This window comes from Adiantum capillus-veneris, chromosome 24 (genome assembly GCF_014529385.1).
Source record: "Adiantum capillus-veneris isolate H3 chromosome 24, ASM1452938v2, whole genome shotgun sequence".
Taxonomy (NCBI): domain Eukaryota; kingdom Viridiplantae; phylum Streptophyta; class Polypodiopsida; order Polypodiales; family Pteridaceae; genus Adiantum; species Adiantum capillus-veneris.
Window position 1 is genome coordinate 63074515 of NC_140954.1, and position 21277 is coordinate 63095791.

At 39.4% G+C, this 21277-nt stretch overlaps 1 protein-coding gene across 1 annotated transcript; it reads left to right on the forward strand.

Annotated features, from left to right (window-relative positions):
- The first annotated feature begins 13234 nt into the window (after positions 1 to 13234).
- LOC147426476 (uncharacterized) lies at positions 13235 to 13759 on the forward strand. The gene has a single exon (XM_086498148.1). It carries the CDS (start codon positions 13235 to 13237, stop codon positions 13757 to 13759), a length of 525 nt encoding a protein of 174 aa, XP_086354274.1.
- Positions 13760 to 21277: the final 7518 nt, after the last annotated feature.

The window sequence follows — 21277 nt, forward strand, 5'->3', positions numbered from 1 at the left end:
CTAGATCCTGTTTCGTATAGCATTCGTTCGTAGTACGGATTTCAGTCACTTGCGTGTTTTAGAACTTAGATTTGATTTCCTTAGTAGTGATTGTCATTAGAAGGTCGAGTAGGTGATTTGACACCCACCTAGTTGTTTCCATGCGCCTGCGGGTCAAGCTTCGTCCTCGTCTGACAAATTCTGTTGTTGGTTGAGTTCTCGCTATTTAGCTTCCGCTAGCGGCGTAACCGCCTTAACAGCAGGTCAAAAGACTCCATATCTTTCAGCTCTATCTGTGTCTCTAGGGAGCAGACTTACTCTACCTCTGCCTGCACAAAATCTAACAACACTTGTTGTGTCTCACTAGAGCACTACCGCTCTATCTCTGTCTCTACAGAGACTACTAGCAGATCCTGCACAGCTAAATGCTCTGTCTCCTGAGCATGATGGAGATCACTGGCAAAAGAGACACGTCTTGTCTCTCGGTGAACGCATGCATTCAACAAAACTCGAACCTCAGACACATGCATAGGATATTCTAGGCCGCTGTGCTGGCTCCTTGGCAATCACTAATTAACTGCAATGCATCTAGAAAGATTGGTCTCTAAGCAGTATCTGACAGCCAAAAGCTTCTAACTGTCTCATTGAGATCAATCTCTATCTCAATTGAGGGACATAGCGCACATATCATAGCGTGTATGACGCACCATTGGGCAATGACAAACAAACATCTCCAGCACCCTCCATGTCAAACACCGAACCATCGGCCAAGTGCACATGGCCAAGTCTCCCACTAGAAAAAGTGTTAAACAAGTCAGGATGCGGTGTGACATGGAAAGCAACATCACTATCCAGTAACCACTGTGGAGAAAGTGTGCTTCCATAGACAAATCTGCAAGAGGTACACATGAGGCAAGTGTGACATCACCGTCAATGGCATAGATTACCATTGGAACTGCCTCTCGAACATGTGTCAAAGCCGTATCTGCGTCTTGCATACATCTTCGTTGTTGTCTCATAAGTCTGAAACAACGACGCCTAATGTGTCCTGTGTGACCAAAATGCCAACAACGCAAGTATCAGCAAGATCGAAACCTTCGTCTCTCATGAGCCGTCACTGTAGACTTTATAATGAGTCAAAACTCAACACAAACTGCAAGCCAAAAAAATTGCAGATAACTGCCAGACTAGAAGTCAACTCAATCACTATACCATCAGAGAGTAAACTGTAAATAATTAAACCATGACGAGATTCTGGGAAAAATCCGACAGAGTTTTCTCTAAAAATTGAGCAAAAACTCAAGTACAATCTCTACTATAAACAATAACACTACTCAATGACAATGAGTAGAAATGCCAAAATGGCTCCACATTTTCACATACAATGGCAATCCGCATTCAATGTACATCAAAGGAGTGACCGCACATACGCAAGCACCAAAAGAGTTGCAATCCAAAAATTTGATCAATGCAAAAACAATGCTTTCAAGAGAGTTAGTCAAGAAGCTGATAAGGGAAAAAGAATCACAACGAAGGATGTGCCATCGAACTTCCAGACACTAACCTTGCAATAGATAAGGTTATAATAATTTAATTCAATATCTCATGCAAGAAAGGAAAAGGGAAAACAACTCTCAAATGGGACTAATTCCATCGCAAACTACAACAAATGTATTCATAATTTTTTTTCTTTTGTAGGAAAGGATTGTTTGAAAAATAGGATAGTCCTTTACTGATATAGTCAAAACTCCCTTTGATATATAGGGAGGAGGGCTTCGCAGAGTGAACACTAAAGCAATGCATGTGGGTGCACATATCTTGAAGGTTTGTGCCCAGATTGCAAGATAGTTCATGCGGGTTTGTGCCCAGATCGAAAGACAATCTGGTTGTATGGGCAACCAAAGACACTCGGGGTAATAAACTCTCACCAAGAGGAGGGAACTCTTGGGGTTGGATGTTTTAATGAATAAGTATGTATTGATGCCAATTTGGTAATGTTTGAAGGGCTATTTTAAGGAATCTATGACACAAAATATAAGAAGGAACTTTGTGTTATGAACAACCATGTGGTAGCAATTAGGAAAAAAGTTTAAAGTGTGAGTGTGGGGGTGGAAAGTGGGGACTAGCTTAGGTTGCCATGTCAATGGATGGGCGGGTGGTCTCAATTAGTTGAGAAACTCTCCACTCCCTTTTGTTTAGGAAAAGAGAAATTAGAACTTCATTGCACCGAGATCCAAGAAGGTCTCAAACGTTCGTGCCTCTAAAAGAAAGGCATTTGAGTTTCTCTCTTTTGGAAGATGAGATCTAGGAATGTTTAGATGTTTGTGCTAGTTCATGCTTCCCTTGTGAGACAGGGCTAGGAAACCTATCTAATGGCATATACTTGAGTTTCCTTGTGACGAAAGCCTGTCCATTGGAATCAAATCTTTCTTGACTATGTTTTTTAAAAAACCGATTAGGGCTGGCGACCTGTCAGGTACCCTCCGATTGCCAAGTGGTTATGGTGATGGGATGGGCACCTCACATGAGCTAGGTCACTATAGAAACTAGTATCCCCAAAGAAATGTAGCAACAATAGCAAATGCAATCCCTATGGCACCAAATGGTAGACGTCAACCTGTTTGTCGTGGAGGAGGGAATGCAAGAAGAGGAGACGTAGCTCAAGCCCATGCCCTTATTATGGAAGATCCAACTATAGGAGACCAAGATGATGAGAGAGAAACTTTGCAATCTTGACACTTAAGAAAGAAAGCTTAGAAACAGAAGCATCATTGAGCACACTTGATCAAGTAGGAAGACATTTCTGAGAAGATGCAACATGTGAAGATGAAACTTCTTTCCAGAAAGACCATCCGGATTTACCTTTGAGATGAGGACATCTCAATTCTTCAAGTTGGGGAGAACGTAAGTTTTCGCCACCCTTGGAGAGGGGTTTTCCATGTAAAAATAAAATTATCAGGCCATTTAAGTCATAAACAAAAAGTTTCTATTTTTAGCAACCTTTTTCACCTCCGATGAGCTATTGATGTATGTATTGATGAAGACCTTTTAAAAATAAAATTTCAACTTCTTTATCGCTTTTGTCCAAGTTTAGTAAGTTTTGAGGTACTTGCGTCTATCTAGACATGATCGTCTCATCTACATCTACTTCACCCTGAATTTCCATAACAATAGTTGTCTGCTCCAAAAAAATGCTAAATATAGCAGGTGTGTGCATCTCACACATTAGCTTATCACCCTCAAGCTCATCTTTTAAAGGAAAATTTCAGAATTGAATTCTGATAATCTAAGCTTACTATTGGTAGATGGACTAGACGCACACCCTCCTAGTCAACCACCTCATCATGATGCCGCAAAATTTTGTGATTATATTATTATTTTTCCAAAAAATCCTTGTAAATATGAGCAACTATAAATTTTAGCCAATTGATCTTTGAGCCAACCTGTGTAAAATCAAAGTTGTAAAGTCTGATTTTGGATCTACTAAGCCTTGTAAAGTGGCCACTCACCAAGAGAAGCCCTAGGTATAAAACCCAATTTTGTAAGTTTGAAGGGGATCTATTATCAAAGGTTCTAGAGTTTTGGTATATGCTCAAGGTACAAGAACATAGATCATGATCCATGTCCAAGTAATGCCGTTTTTGGATAGCAAAATAAAGGCGATTTTTTGGTACTTGATATTTCTGTAAGACTGGTCTGTCTTGATACTACGCAGCTTAAAATTTTGGTTTTTCCCTTGAAACTAGTTAAAATGGTAATGGTAAAGTTGGCCTTGAAAGAAGAATATTATGTGAAACAAGCTATGGGGAATATGTGCATAATTTGGGATAAAACATTGATACCAAGTTCATATCTGGCTATTCTGCCGCTTTAAAAAATGCCATTTTTTAAGGTTGTTTACTAATGTGTAATTAGTTTAAGCCGGGATGGAATTATCAGATTTGTCTCTTATCTATCACAACACATACAGATTGAGGTAAGTCAGATTCAATATGCTCATGTCAGCCTGCGAGTTTTGGTTTTTACTTAGCCAAAATTGATTCTTTAACCCAACAATGGGATTTTTTGGTACATATCTTAAGTTGTTAATTAGGTTACTTAATGCTTTATGATACTGATAAAAGAGGAATTAGGCCTGACAATATGGCAAAGCAATATTTGAAAAACTAACCTATGGGTTAAAATAGGACACTTGGATCAAAAGGGGTAATGGCCTTTTGATCAAAATGATATATATATTAAATATCTATTTAAGGTATTATAAAAATTGGGCTATGTAGAAACCATACATATAATTACTTCCAATAAATGGGATAATAAACTTTTTACAATAAAAACTAAAGAACTAAAAGACATGAACACTTTGGATAGTGGTTTTAAGTTAAAAAGAGTTGTAAGTTAGACATGGATAACAATTGATTTAGTCCGTTGACACCTGTAATACACATCTAAGGCTAACGAATCTGTTATAGTCCGTTAACACCTGTTATACACATCTAAGGTTAACAAATTTGTTGTCTAGTTTGGATGAATGCAGGTGAGGACTCTATCCTTCCTTGGAATTTTTTTTGGCTTAAGCTATTGTCTGTCCGAGAGTACACTTGCTCCTAATACTTGGGAAGTAATTCTGTATTGGATCATTATCATTGTATACTAGAATGTGGCTTCATTCTCATATACCATGTACAAAGATATTTCTAAGACTCATTTGTTTTTGTACTAGTTTTTGCCTTTTCTCTAAAGCCAGTTGTCTTTTGCATGTAAAAGTTCATTTATGTCTTATTATAGAAGTTAAAACAGCTACACACCCGTCCTATACATAAGGTTTTTTCATTGCATTTTGGAAAAACCAAGACGCTGGCTTTAGAAAATTTCTTGAATCTTGGTTGTATGTTGGACCCACTGCCTGTAAATCGTTGATTGGTTGTCTGGTGTTAGGTGGTCCTTCATTAGCTAAGACTTCGGTTTCCTGCTCACAGCTATCATAGTCTCTGACTTCGCCGGTTTAAGGATTGCAGGCCCAATCTACTGGACTAATTGTATATATACTTTCTTTCAGGATCACAAATATTTTAAGTTGACAGCCCGCATGAGGGTAAACCATGACCCAAAGAAACATACAAGGATTTTAGAACAAATTAGATTTTATCTGAAGGACTAGTCTCCTAAAAAGCCTTAGCTGTTAGTACTAGACCCTTTCTGGCTAGTCAGGCCAAACAATGTCTTACATATCACCACAAATAATCCATGACTTACTAACAGATTTTGTCTATTGTAGACCCTTTCTCTCTCGCAAGGCCTAGAACTATCTTCTAAGACTAAAAAGCTTTCTATCTTACACATGTTGTTCTTTAATGATTGGGTCAAGATTCTGGCCACCTTGGACAAGGACTCCAAAGAAGGGGCGAATATGATTTCCGAGTACATAGCCCAATTTTCTTTACTTTCTTTACAATATCAGCAAGAGTTTGCCTTATTTTCTTCTTTTGGAGCAGAATTATGTAACTTTTTGAAAAACAATATGTGGGCTCAATCCATCTTTTATCAGTACGCATGCTACCCCAACTATTCCTCGAACTGGTGGAATATTTTGTAGAGATAGTGCAGCACTTGAGGTTGTTAAGGAATTCCAAAATAATCTTTGCTCCCTAAGTGACTCTAACCTTTTAGAAATGGTACCCAAAGTATCGAAGGTTTTTCCTTTCCTTCCTGTTAGACATACAAAATTTGAATCCTTTGGGGTGGACCATCAGCTTTGGATTCTACCTAACAAAGCTTTTTTGGCACCTATTCTTAGCGAAACATGGGTGTATCTCGGTAATCTCCCTGGCACCACTATTGAGGATTGTAGACTCAAAATTCTAAAAGGAGGCGAGTTCTTAGACAAAGGAGAAATCATTAAATCCCCCTTCAACCTTAGCATGATAGACCACTCCAAGTGCTCCTCTAACACGGGTCTATGCATATGAACAAAAGGGAACATGGAGTTTGCCAAAAGTAATCCTGATTTCTACACAAAATACATTTGGAATGTTTTTTGACCTTATGTTAAATGTGTTTGTAAATTTCTTGACTCGAAAGCTTCATGCGAAGCTAGTATTATGTGGTTTGACCATGCTATCTGGTTTATCCTCAATCATTTGGACTAGCTCTTAACTGGTGGACTTTCATCTGTCTCTCATCTGCTCTTGGCTAGGTGGCCAGGCTAAACAATTAGTAGTTGATCAAATTGCTTTCAACATTTTTGTGGATTTATGCTAGATATCCTCAAAGAATTGAAAGCTGATGAACCAAGGACTTATTTAACTACCTATGCAAATTACAAAGGTGTTAAGATTATCACCAGTCTTCTCAAGCATTATATTGATGATGATGATTCCCCCTCACTAAAAAGACCCAACTCTCTTGCCACCCCCAATTCTTTCACTTCATTCCTGACACCCAGCTCCTCCTCTAATTTTAATAGAGGAAAATCTTGTAGCTTCACTAGGGGAAGAGGAAGGAACACCCCTATCAGGCACCTTCTTGACTTATGATCACTTATGATTGTGCTAGTTGCAATTGGCCCTTGTGAAAGATTATGTCTCACCAAAAAGACATCTGGCAAAGAGTATATGTACAAACATTGTCTTTTTCCAAATGTACTTCTGGATTGGGTACACCCTAAAACAATTTTTTGTGAATGTTTTGACTTATTGTTTGGAAACCATGAGATACTTGATAATGTTCTTATTGGTTGAAAATATCAACAACCTATTAAGAATGTGGTCTACAATAATGATTTCTTACGACACAACACTGTGCCTAATTGTGATTGTGATAAATTTATCCCATACTGCAAAGATTTTGACACTTACTGCTTACATGTTTGCACTTCTAATTTGGATCTCATTGAAAACACTACAATCCGAAAAATCCTTGCTAAGGGACTTAATCACATAACCACTTTTCCTAAAAACCCATATCTAGCTTTAAAAGCTTTGCTTAGCTGTTTAACTGACCTTGTCAGTACTCTCTGATTGGAGAAAATAGTCCTATTGGACTTAGTTAAATTAGTTGAAAAATGCTTTTTTTAGAAGATCTCACATATACCTTTTCAATGGCTATCTACTGAAAACTCTTGGATCACACCACAAGTAGTTGTTGATTTTCAAAAACTTTCACAAGACTAGTTTATTGTAGGACATGATAAAAGCTCCAATTGTCCCACTCTTATATGCAAAAATTCGGCTTGGAATGCAGCTCATGCAAGGATTTTTGGAAAGGAATTCACACCACTTAATACATCTCCTTATGAGGTCACCTATAATATTTCAAATAATCTAGAAAATATGGGGTATTCTATTCAAGATACCAAACTTCCAGTACTTTTTTCCACCTATAAGTTACACAAGCATAAGTTTAGATGGATATCTGGTGCCTCGATTCGTATTTTTTCTAACATCACCAAAGATATTACCCTATGCCTTGATCTTGTTCTTTCAGAATTTGAAAATATATGTGCCTCTAAACAAAAAATCTGCTCTAACTTTCTACAAATACATTATAACCCATTCTGGTTGATAAAAATGTCATTGAGGTTACTCTAAACCTCCCTAAATAATTTTTTCATCTCTTCACAACTGATATTACTCAGTGCTATGAGAATATACCTTTGGAAGGTGAATTAGGACTGAAAGATGTTCTATCTCAGATAATTAAGCTTACCTTCAAGAATGCTAGGAATAATGGTTTCTTAAAACCTAGATGGATTAAAAAATCAGAACATTCTCATCCCCTTCACTTTGATGAAGTAAAACTACTTAAAAACATATCTTGGGTACTTGATAACTGTACCATTCTCTTCAAAGGACAGTGCTTTAATCAAAGCCAGGTCATTTTCTTGGGATTTCTTGCTCGCCTCTTATGTGTAATCTATACTTAGTGTTCTTTGATATACAAATGGCTTCTCAAAACCATGAGTGACAAAAGTAACTATCGTAAACTTTCACTTTTTTATCATACTTACAGATATATGGATGACTTATTAAGCCTCAATAATAGATTATTCTCAGAGGAAATTAATCATGTATATCCCAACTCCTTAAAAATTGAACCAACCTTTAAACATGGGTTTTCTTCACCAACTGGCTTCTTTGCCACTACTATCCAATTCCTTAACTTTACAATTGGACTAGATAACCCTTATGTAGGAGACTATGACCAAAAGTTCTCTTGGAAAAGAGATCTGTTAGATATCCCACCTATTGAATTCTTATAAAAGAATAGTAACCAACCACATAAAGTAGCTCTTAGTACTTGTATCAGCCTCCTATACACATATATAAAGCCATTGTCACACATGTTTGCATCAATGTGTGTGCAAATGAGATGGAAAAGTCTTATTGGCTAGATGATATGCCTGATAGAGAGAAAATCCATACGTCGACAACCCTTTGTCCATTATCAACGAGCAAGGGCCTAAGTATGCTCAAGTAGGACGATCAAACCCATCCTTGGAATCGGGGAGAGGGAGAGAGTAATAGAAATGAAATGAAATGATATATTTTTAAAAGGCCAAAAATGACCTATGAGACCAATCCTATGAGAGAGAGAGAGAGAGAAGAAGAAGAAGAAGAAGAAGAATAATAATAATAATATGAACACTGTAAATGGCCAATGTGGGTGACAATGGAAGTGTCTCATGTGTACGAGACTATAAACAATCCTAAATCTACTTTCAAGTAGTTGCTCATCCACATGTATAGCCATAGCCATAGTCACCAAATATCATTAGAAAGCTCTTTTTCAATGCAGATGTGTCTTGATGTGATGGAGATGCTTGACATCCTTATCTTGTGGCATTCCAATAAACTCTTATATGTTTATGGTGAAGGTGTGACTTGTCTAGCTCTTCTTTTGGTTGAGCATGGCTGTCTCGCTCAACCGTGCTCAACTGTGCACGGTTGCTGAGAGAGAGAGAGAGAGAGAGAGAGAGAGAGAGAGAGAGAGAGAGAGAGAGAGAGAGAAATGAAATGAAATGTTATATTAATGTCTTCAAAAGGCCAAAATGACCTATGAGATCAAACTATTACAAAATTGTGAATCTGATACCATGTCTAGGTACAAAAAGACTAGAAAACAAATACTACTACTACTAGAATCCATCCTCATATGCACTCTCGATGTCGAGAGAGTATGGCTCAAATCCTCTCTTGTAGTCTTCGTCGATGCTGTGTAGCCCCTCTCCTCAATAGTGGCCGTCTGGATCTTCGTAGCTCTAGTGCTCGATCGATGAGAGTGTTGGTAGTGGTCAAATGAGTGTGGGTCGAGCTCTGCAATGATGGCTTCTCCTCTGGATGTCCTATCTAGTGAAAAGAAATCTGTAATCCGTCTCTCGGACTCTCTCTCTAGCTCTCCCCAGTAAAGTGTCTCTATATCTATGTAACTCAAGTAGATATAGCCCAAGACATCTTTGATCCTCATAACTCGTGAGCCTAGAAAAAGGACCGACAGCAGTGGAAACGGCCTTGAATCTCATAGTAAACTGTGAGCAAGGTATGAGGGTAGAAGCATGTTAATGTGTCACTGAATATGTTGTCCCAGATAGTGCTAGTTATTTGTGCTTGTTAGCATATACTGAAAATGGATGGGCAAGTCCTTTGAATTTCAAATGTTCCATACAAACATTATTTTCCCTCCTCATGTGCTTCTATTTTTAGTTACTGAAGACAACGTGGGGAGTCTCTCTCTCTCTCTCTCTCTCTCTCTCTCTCTCTCTCTCTCTCTCTCTCTCTCTCTCTCTCTCTCTCTCTCTCTCTCTCTCTCTCTCTCTCTCTCTCGTTTGTTCCTTGCACGGAGAATCCTACCTCAGAGATGAGTTGTCAAAGCTGATCTCTTTTTCTCATTCCACACAGAGCTACAGATATGGAGAACCTGCAGCCAACATTATTGCCACTAGCTCCAATGCTGGAAATGGAGCCATATTGTAATGTGATGGTAAGCAAATCTTATGTGTAGCCCATCCACTCCAAATGAAGTCATTGGTTTTGTTGGTCACATCTATAGTTTTGTGAGGGCATTTGTTCATAGTATGTGTGTATTACAACATCAAGTGTTGATAGCTATACATTTAAGTGATTTTAAGTAAGTAACATATTATGCACATCTACAGTTCTCAAGAAAAAGCAAAAGAGAGCCACTACAGGCAATGATTTACAACTCCCAAGATCCAGCTCTTTCTGTAATCAGGGAATATGAGTGAGTAAGAAAGAGGAAACAATGGGAGCAGCAACAAATGAAATTTGAGTGACAACATCATGCCCTCAACGATGAGGAGAAAAAGAAAATCTCCTCCAAGATTGTGAGAGCTTTCAAGAGTAGGACTAAAGGTTTTAGTACAGAAGCAAAGTGGAAAATCTGGAATCTTGTTGCTCGACATCCACTTGTTCGGTTGATCCTCCAAGATTGTGAGAGCTTTCAAGAGTAGGACTAAAGGTTTTAGTACAGAAGCAAAGTGGAAAATATGGAATCTTGTTGCTCGACATCCACATGTTCGGTTGATCCATGATGAGTCTTTCGAGGAGGAGGATATTGTACAGACCGCAATTGTCTCCAATGTTCGTAGCACACTGGCTAATGTCAAGCAGCCAGGTTCCAATGAGGAGTTGTTGTTGAAGAATGTAGCATTGCAGATGATGTTGAATTCAAAGGAAAACATGCCTATTGCAAAAATTGCTAGGGTCCTAAATGTTAATCGTCACACCTTGCACAAGGCGAGATCAAGACATGCGAAGCCTGGCAACGCTTGATGTTGATGGTCAATTGTTTTCATTGGTTGCATGTCACAAGCAACATCATCATAGCCCTATCATAGATGAAATTAAGGAATTGTTCTACACATTTTGGAAAGTGGAGACTCGCGTTTCACGGAACAAGAAGGATGTTTGTCGAAAGAGGATGGGGAGGAAAAGGTACATAGAACACCCTATACGCCTCCTAGAGGAGCCTCACGTGATCAATCAAATACTTGTACCATAACTTATGCATTTTATGAATTGCATCTCTAGTGCATAGTAACTTGTATATGCTGATCAATAGCATACTGATCTGTAGACTTTTGCTAGTAAGCATATGGATTGTGCTAGTTAGCATATTGACTGTTCTAGCTAGCATATGGAGTATGCTAGTTAGCATGCCTTGGGTTCTAAATAGCATACAAAGTTAGTTGGTTAACACAATATGTATGCTAATTAACATACCTGGTATGTTAGTTAACATACCTAGAATGCTAGTTACATACCTAGTATGCTCAATTGCATGATAAGTACGCTAACAGAAAGTGATTATGCTAGTTAGCATATGGAGTATGCTAGTTAGCAGGCCTTGAGTTCTAAATAGTATACAAATTTAGTTGGTCAATGCAAAAGGTTTGCAAGTTAACACCACTTATGCTAGTTAACACCTAGTATGCTCACTAGCATGATGCCATTTAAGACAAGGGTTATGCTAGCTAGAACTAGCGGTTGGGCTGGGTATGCTAGTTAGCATATGGAGTATGCTAGTTAGCATGCCTTGTGTTCCACCTAGCATACAAAGTTAGCTAGTTAGCACAAGATGTATGCTAATTAACATCATTTATGCTAGTTAGCACCTAGTATGCTCAACAGCATGATGGGTGTCCTACTGAGTATGCTAGTTAGCATATGGTCTGTGCTAGTTAGCATGCCTTGTGCTCTACCTAGCATACAGAGTTACTTGGTAAACACAAGATATATGCTAATTAACACTCTTTATGATAGTTAACATACACTATTGCATGCACATTAGGATGTTGATTGTGCTATTTAACACTATGATTTATTTTCATGAAAATGTTGGATGTCCTATTTAGCAATCTAAATATTGATCATCACTTGGATGTTGCAGGTTGAGTTCTTTCGTAGATTCAAGGAAAAACATCCAGATTGCAAGTTTGGCATGAGAATTTTTGAGATGTTGAAGCCATTCTTTTGTAGGTGGCTAAAGGATAGATACACATGATATTGCGAATACCATGTGCAAATTTCCTTTTTGAAGGACACACTGAACCACATGTGCTCTCGTGCTTTTGGGTTGCATGGAGCAGGTTGTGAGTGTATATGCAGTATATGTGCCCCAGGTGAGAGCACTAGCAAGGGTCGCTTGGATTCACATCACATGTTCAAAGGTGTCACACATATGTGGAAGTCTGTTCTCTGTCCAAAGCCCGCAGATGCAGTTTTCCATATAAGGGAATGCTTGATGGGAGAGTGTTTGACATGTGGAGTAAATAGGTTGGAATTATGTTGCTTGGAGACAACAAAAAGAGGTAATAGTATTAATGTGAAAGTATTTGCATATGTACAAGCTCAAGACAAGCAGGGAAATAGTAACAAAAGAAAAGATCTTTTGCACAAAGAAATGCAATACTAGGAGTTTCTTCAACTCTTGAAGACCAAGTTGGAGCTCTTTATCAGTCATAACTATGTGGCTTGATGGCAAGGACAACAATCAAGGATTTCCTTCTTCGGTTTTCGAATGATGTCGTCGTGTCAGTTGGTTGATTTTGCAGATAATTATGCCTTCAAGGAACAAAATGAGATTTAGTCAATGGATTGGCACTCTAGTCAAGTAACCATTTTTGTACACATAACGTACTACCGCAGGGCAGGGGAGATAGTCAAAACCATCCACTTCTTCATATCAGATGACAAGGTGCATGACATGTTGTTCATGCAACAATGCTTCATGCTACACCATGACTGGTTACAACAAGAGGGTGTCACTCCTAAGAAACATTGGGTGTGGTTTGATGGTGCGGCCTCGGAGTTCAAGGGAGCCAGGCCTTTTTACTTTGTTGCAAGATATAATGGACTCACAGAGATGGGGATGAGCTGGTTCTTCTTTGGATCAGGGCACGGCAAGGGAGAGCATGATGGTGTAGGAGCGGTTTGTGAAAAGAACCTTGACCCATGAACAACTAAAACCTATTGGAGCTATTTTGCGGTGTGCAGCTGATGTGGTTGTTATTTCCAAGCCAACTTATCGCACAGGGAGCACCTTCACACATCCTTCAAAAGAAAGGGAATGTGCTCATGTGTTCTGGGAGGTTAAAGAGGGGGAAGTGAATAGGGAGGTGAAGTGGAATTGTGCCACTGTAGCTAAAATTCGCTCTCTGCATGCTTTTCGTGGTCACAACCCTGGGGATCCAACTGCCCTTGCAACAAGAGCCTTGCCATGCTTCTGTGATGCATGCATGCAAGGAAGATGGAATCGCTGCATCAATAAAGCTCACGTGCAGCCTTGGGATTATCATACTCTACTGCCATTACCTGATGAGGCTGTGTCAGATTCTGAGCCAACAAATGAAGCAGCCGCCTACGATGACTTCACGTACGAAGGTCATCATAATGTGTTGAGTAGCGCTCTATGTGTTGGCGACACATTTGATGTAAATCCAGATGCTTCAACCAACGTCAAGGATGTGGATTTCTACCTGGTCAAGTGTGTTGCAGCAAAGGAGAAGGTGGAGAAGGGGTACCTCAATGAGTGGGGCAATGCAATTGAGAGAGGCTCATATGTTGTGCAAGGTCTATATTACAAGCAATTGGATGCATACACCTTCAAGCTAGACCACAAGCAGCCCATCATCCACGTACTTTCACATCTGGTACGATGTATCAAAATACCCATGGAACACATCCCAAGGAGATGGCAGGTGTACACAATCAACCCAAAAAGCTATGAAGAAATCTATAATAGCATGCCCTTCAGCTTTTAATTTGTAATCACTGCATCTTCAATATACTTCTTGCTCGGAGATAATGCAGTTTTATCAAAAACTTGGGTATCTTTTGTCTCTTGTGTGCTTTGTGTATACATGGCTTTGGTGTCTATCATAGAGGGGTCTCAGTTTAAGAGAGATCATTTGTACAACCTGTCTCATTAAACCTAGAGAATCTAAGCTCATCAAGAAAATGTAGAACTCTAGAGAGGTGATCAAACAAGCTCAAAGTCTGCCTCCTTTCGTGTCTTACAATTATGCTTTTTAGAGCAGGACTCCATATGGTTTGGCAGGTATCCCACATATATAAATGGAAACTGTAAAAGAAGGCACGCCCAGCTTATAAGAAAGGCATCAGGGTTTGGAAAGATGTGTACAAAGAAGACCAGTGGTTTGCATAGGATGATAATAAGAAGGAATGCGAATTGTGTTTTGTGGGTGTGCTAGTTAGCATAAATGGTATGCTAATTAGCATACTGTTTATGCTAGTTAGCATAGACAATGTGCTAATTAGCATACCTTTTGCTGGTTTTTAAGGAGAAGAGATGGCAGATTCCTGTATACTGTGTATTCTAATGCCAATTAGCATACTGTTTATGTTGATTAGCATAAACTTATATACGCTAGTTAGCATAGATAGTATGCTAATTAGCATAACTTTGTTGGTTTTTAAGGAGAAGAGATGGCAGCTTTTTGTATACTGTGTATGCTGATTAGTATAGTATGCTGTGAGTGGAATGCTAATTAGCATACCGTCTATGCCAACTGGCATAAACAGTATTCTAAGTAGCATACCCTTGCTGGTTTAGGGGAGAAGAGATGGAAGCTTTCAGTTCACTGTGTATTCAAATTAGCATACTATTTATGCCGGTTGGCATAAACAATATGTTTATTAGCATATCTTTGCTGGTTTTAAGGAGAAGAGATGACAGTTTTCAGTATACTGTGTGTTCTTATTGGCATACTATGTTGTGAGTGAAAGTTAGCACAAACAAAAATGCACAGTATCCTAATTGCTAATAAGCATATCTTTGTTGGTTTCAAGGAGAAGAGATGAAAGGTCTCTGCATCTTGTGTATGCTAATTAACATATTGTTTATTCTAGTTGGCATTCTGTGGGTATGCTAATTAGCATAGTTAATTGGCATAAATAGTATGCTAATTAGCATAGTTTTTCTGATTTCCAGGAGAAGGGATGGTAGCTTTGTTTATATTGTGTATGCTAATTAGCATACTATACTGAGTGGAAGTTAGCACAAACAAAATGTACAGTATGCCGATTGAAGGTATGCTATTAGCATACTGTCTATGCCAGTAGGCATAGACAGTATGCTAATTATCATACCTTTGTTGGTTTTAAGGAGAAGAGATAACAGCTCTCTGTATACTGTGTATGCTAATAATCATACCATGTATGTTAATTAGCATATTGTATGATGGTTTCAAGAAGGGATGGCAGCTTTCTATATACTGTGTATGCTAATTAGCATACTATGCTGTGAGTGAAGTTAGCAAAAACAAAATTCCACGGTATACTAATTAAAGGAATGCTAATTAGCATACCATGTATGCTAATTAGCATATTGTTTATGCAATTGGCATAGAGAGTATGCTAATTAGCATACCATGTATGCTAATTAGTATATTGTTTATGCCAATTGGCATAGAGAGTATGGTAATTAGCATACCATTGCTGGTTTCAAGGAGAAAACATGGCAGCTTCCTGTATACTGTATATGCTAATTAGCATACTATGGTATGATGTGAGTGGAAGTTAGCACAAACAAAAATGTGCAGTATGCTAATTAGAATGTATTCTAATTAGCTACTGTGGGTATGCTAATTAGCATACCTTTGCTGATTTTCCAACAATAATGTATACAAATTCAATGTTTACAAGACAAAAAAGAATGCCAACAGTACACATAGTATTGTCTTCAAAAAAAGAATAGTACAGGATCTGATCATTACTATTTGAAGTGAATGTCGAAATAGTTACAAACATTCAAAAGTCAATTTATAAATTTTCCTCATAATGTTACAAAATTGCAAAGAGCCTCCTACTCTGGATAAGATCGTGGTTTAGCGTGCTTTTACACTCGCTTTTACCCAGTGTCAGTTTGCTTCTTTGTTTGCTGAGCTTTTGGGTCTTGCTCTCTTTCTTCTTCTTGCTGAGCTTTTGGTTCTCAAATCTCTTTCTTCTTCTTCTTGCTGCTACTTCTCTAATTTTCCCCTCTGTAGCCTCTCTCTCTTATGTCTTTCATCTTCTTCATCAGCCTCCCTTTGTCTCCTATGCAAGGCTTCCTTACGCTGAACCTCATTGCACTTTTGCATTTCTGATTCCAGCTTCCTAATCACTTCTTGTGAAAACAAATCGGGGGCAGTATCAAACGCATTTTCAGTTGTATACGCTGCACGATCCTCTGATTGTAGCCATAGGAACAACCAGCTGCTCAAAGTATCTATCAAAAAGTTTTGTCGTTGTTCTTTGGTCTGGTCCTCTATCTTAGGAGTAACAAGCCAACTCCCTTCAGGGTTCTGGCACACTTTGTACTATATCTGCCAAGGCTGGCCACTATAATGATTTTACGAAAAAACACCTCTCAGCTTATCCCACCGCTCTTTGAATATTGTTTCTAATATTGCATTCACTTTAGGTTCCATGTTGGTGCCCATATATACACATGGAAAAATCAGAGGCACCAATCCAAAAATTTGTGGCTCTCTCTGTGACAAATACATACCTCCTATCTTGCACATTGTACTTTATCATTTCCCCTACATGTTTAGGGGGAATGTCACCGTGCATTGGCTCTACAACTTGAACAAGCAAGCCATTTAAATCAAGAACCAAAGTGCAGCCCTCGTCTAGCAACGGCTTTGGCATGCATATTGGGTCTGGCAGTGCATACCACTCAGCAAAAATAACTTCCCCCGAGGGATGAACATAATTGAAGTACTCAACCATTTTCGTTAAGCGTTTAAGATAGCTAGCCAGGCGCTTCTCAATCTCAGATTTTTCTTTTTGTAGCTGTCTAGCCTTGGCAATATGCCGCTTTCATATGGTTTTGCATGCAATCAAATAATTCAAATCATGCAGGGCAACTAACTGCAGTTTCTCTTGCCCTGTGACACAGAAATGGTATCGCATAAATACATCATAAAGGACAAGAAAAAAATAATGAACTGTTGTAGCACACTTTGTTTCTAATTGGGAAACTCTCTATGCTAGTTAGCATGCATAGTTTGTTAACTAGCATAGAAGGTATGCTTATTAGCATACACAGTATGCTAACTAGCATACAAAAAATGTAAACTAGTATTCACAATATGTTAGCTAGGATAACTAGCTGTGCTAACTAGCATACACAGTATGCTTACCACCATGACAATGCATGCTAGCTATATCTCATAGTATGCTAACTAGCATAACTAGGTTTGCCATCTACCATACACAATATGCTAGCCACCATACCAACTAAGCTAACTAGCATACCTTCTGTGCTAACTAGCATACACAGGGCTAGTGTAGGAATCAAGGCTGGATAACTGTTCCTTAACATTATCTTACCAGATCTCTGTGTGATTGGAGGTCCTTGCCCTGTGACCTTGCCACACCATTCAACTGGTATCCTCTATTGGAAGATGGAAGCTCTACATTCGGTCCCCAAGGAGCATGCAACAACAAAGAAGATTAGGTAAAAGGTATGCTCACATGGAATTTTGACCATTGCACTGATTTCATGTACATCTAGTGGCAAACCACAACCATTACACTCATTTCTTGTTGTCCCATCGTGTACCCCTCTACACTCAATAAAAGTGTCCATAGCTATCTTGCATAGGGCAGTGGGGATGAAGGAGCCTTGTATCATCCTACTTATCTGCATGAGCAGTTGCAATTGACTATCACAGGCGTGCACTTTCGCTTCATGCACCTCCACATTAATCTACAAACCAATCAAAACAGAAGCATGGTAAGTACATAGGATAGTTGTGCACATATTCAAAACATAAGGTTCAATCACAAAAATCATTGGCACTTACACGAAGACAGGTCATGTCAATATCAATAGCAGTGGGGGTGTCCTCACTGTGAGGAAACCCCAAACCATCTAGTGTCTCTTTCTGTGTCTCGATCTTTACCTTGAGATCTATTTCTCTCCTTGCATCCACACTGTTAGTGAGGCCTAAACACCACAATTCATTCTCAGCATCATGAAGCTTCTGTCTCAAGGCAAGTACTACAAAGCTGACCATATCATGGCTTGCTTTCAGAACCCTTGCAGCTTCAAGCTCCAGACTCACATTCTTGAGCTGATGTTTAGCATCATGCAGTCGATTTCTGAGATGGTCACTTGCACTCATGATGTGCTGCAAATCAGAGAGCCCGAAATATGACAAGCTTGTTGTCACTTTGTGAGAGCTGTTAATAGAGAGGGGTGTTGCCCTGGTAGCAGAAACAACATTCGAAGCTACTTGGCTAGTGCAATCGTCCTTTGTTTCCATGGAGCCATCCTCTGTTTTTTTACTTGAGGGGTGGGTATTACGCACCCTCTACTTTTCAACATGGGCATCATGGTATCCTCTTTCTTGAAGGTCCTGCAAAGGCTAGACAACAAACTCAGCCCAATTGAACTGCATGATTGAGCCACTTGCAATTGCCACTCGACTGAATTGTTTTACAAAACCCTTTGCAAAAGTCGAATTAATGTCCATGTTGGTGGGGGCCTTCTGGTACACCCTATAGTGCAGCTGAAGTACTTTCTCGTACATGTCGCTACAAATGCTACTGCATTTGAAGCAATATTTGTTGCAATCCTTTGCCTCTTTGAATACTCTCAACCACTCCACATTTGTAATCTGCTCCCACTTCACCAATTTGGGGTCAAAACCGTCCATGGAGAGGCCATGGACAGCATTAAACTCTTCTATTGTTACACAAAACTTTTCCTGTAGTGGGATGTTCAACTTGGGAGCTTTCCATCGGCTTGCACACCACACAGGATTATAACATTAAAACCTTACAGAACCCCACTAGAATAGGGTTGTCAAGTTTCTACACAGGCAATTGCGCGGGCTCTCCTTACATGCAATCATCTAAGCATGCACCTTGAATGCCTAAGGCAATGCACAAGTGTGACAGAATCAGGGGCTATTGCAAAAACAAGCATATAAGCTGAATGCATAGTCCTCTGTGTTGATTCTAGCATATGCTTAGCAACACAATTTTCTCATGGGTAAGAGGATTCACTAAAAAATTAGTAGTCGGGGACTGCTAGAGAAATGTGTCATGCTTTGCTTGATTTACAACTTTCAAATGTGGCCCCCTCATTGAAGAGAGAGAGAGAGAGAGAGAGAGAGATAGATAGATAGATAGATTTTATTATCGTCCTCGGAGGTCAAATATGACCTATGGGACCAAAGTTACATGTGATGTAGTATGTGTATGGCTGATGAGTGACTCTCGATGCTCCAAAATTGTAGTGATGAGAGTCGCAATGGAGAGCCCACACTTTGGCTGGGAGAGGAAAGTGTGTAGGTCTAAGTTATGGCTGAAAATGTGAGAGAAGCAAGTTCGGATGTGATCAAAAGCTGAGCACTCTAGTAGTGTGTGGTACTCAGACTCTCGAACTTGCAGTGAGCATAATGTGCACAATCGATTTGACTCTTCTCCATTGCCCCAACGCCCTATCTCGCATCGAAGGAAATGGGAGCTAAGCCGAATTGCTGCGATAGTGCGTATCGCGGACAAGGGAATAGGCTCAAGCATGTAAGTGTGAGTACGGTTTCCTCTCTCAGCGAAGAACATGGTTTTGTAGTTGGGGGCAATATAGGTGGTGTAATGTATGAAGCGTGACCCACCGGATTTCTCCCAAGCCGTAATACATTGGCGTTGTAGAAAAGCTTCATTCACTTGAGAGTCAATTGAAGCATCATGTAGCAAGTGTAATGCATCCCATCTCCCAAACCACTTCTTTATGTCTTGCATCCATCCCGTGCTCAAGATCTTGCTTTTATGCGTCTTTTGAACTTTTTTGCTTGCTTCCCATGCAATTGTAGGAAGTCGATGTCAGGGGTTTTGACGCATCTTTATCATGTACTCCACAACCCTTTCCATGCCCATAACCTCAATTGGAAGAGATCCGGACTCAAGAAGTAGGAGCATATATGGTGTTTGTGTCTTAACTTGGAGAAAGTTTGTAAGAAAACGCTTTTGGACATTCTCAAACTCTTTCCAAGTAGACTTTGAGATGCTCCCACCCCACACTTCAACTCCATAAAGAAGAACCGGTGTCACCAATGCATCAAAGAGATACTTCTTGAGAACCCAACACTTGATGTTTCCCGCATTACACATGTTCTCAAATGCATAATATGCTCTCTTTCCCGCTTCCAAACGACGCATAGCACATTCATGCCACTTGTGATTGGATGGAACCTCAAGGCCAAGGTACTTAAAGCTCTCAACAACTTCAAGTGTCTCGTTGTTGTACACAATGCATGGCTTCTCCTTATGGTTGGTTTTCACAAGCATAACCTTTGTTTTGGATTCATTTACAATCAGCCCACTATGCAAGCAAAAGTTCTCAAGGACAACCATAAGCTTTTGTGCATCTTCTAAAGTGTGTGCTAGAAGCACTACATCATCCGCATACAACAAAAGCATGATTACCGCATTGCAAATAGTGACCTCTTCAATGCCTTCTTCTTGCATAAAGTCAAGTACCATTTGTTCCAATTGATCGATGCATAGACCAAAGAGAGTTGGTGACAATGGACATCCTTGTTTAACCCCAATAGTGCTTACAAAAATTTCTGAAATTTCTCTTCCCATGCGCAATTGACAAATCACCTTCTCATAGATTCGAGAAACCGCAAGCATAAACTCACTTGGCACTTGGAGTTCTTCCATCCTTCTCCACAAATTGTTACGTGGAATCATATCAAAGGCTTTCTTAAAGTCCACAAAACAACAATACAATCGCTTGCCTTTCAACCGACTTTCCTCCATGAGAACACGAAGAGTGACAAGATGATCAATGGTGCTATGGCATCGACGAAAACCCGCTTGTCCCTTTGCACGCTTGTCATTCTCTTCAACCCAATCACTCAATTTCATCTCCATTATGCACCCAAATAACTTTGCCATAAGAGACCCAATCATTATAGTCCGGTAGTTGCTTACATTCTTTACATCCCCTCCTTTATGCAAAGGCTTAACCCAATTAGTACTCCAATCATAAGGCATACCATGTTGAAGTGCAAAGTTGAACATATCACACATCCACTCATGGGTAAAATCTCCCGTCCATTTGATCATCTCCGGCTTGATACCTTGAAGATCTCCCGCTTTGCGAGTGGCCAACTTTTCAAGCCCACCGCATACATCCTCAATAGTAAAAAAAGACGGCATACATGGGAGTGAACCATAAAATGGCATTTTTTTAGTATTTTCTTGCTCATATAATTGCCTACAATGTGTGTACATATCCACTAGACTCAAGTTACCAA

What these genes read in the sequence shown, in the direction of transcription:
- LOC147426476 (XM_086498148.1), top strand. Translation starts at nt 13,235, where the DNA reads ATGCAAGGAAGATGGAATCGCTGCATCAATAAAGCTCACGTGCAGCCT.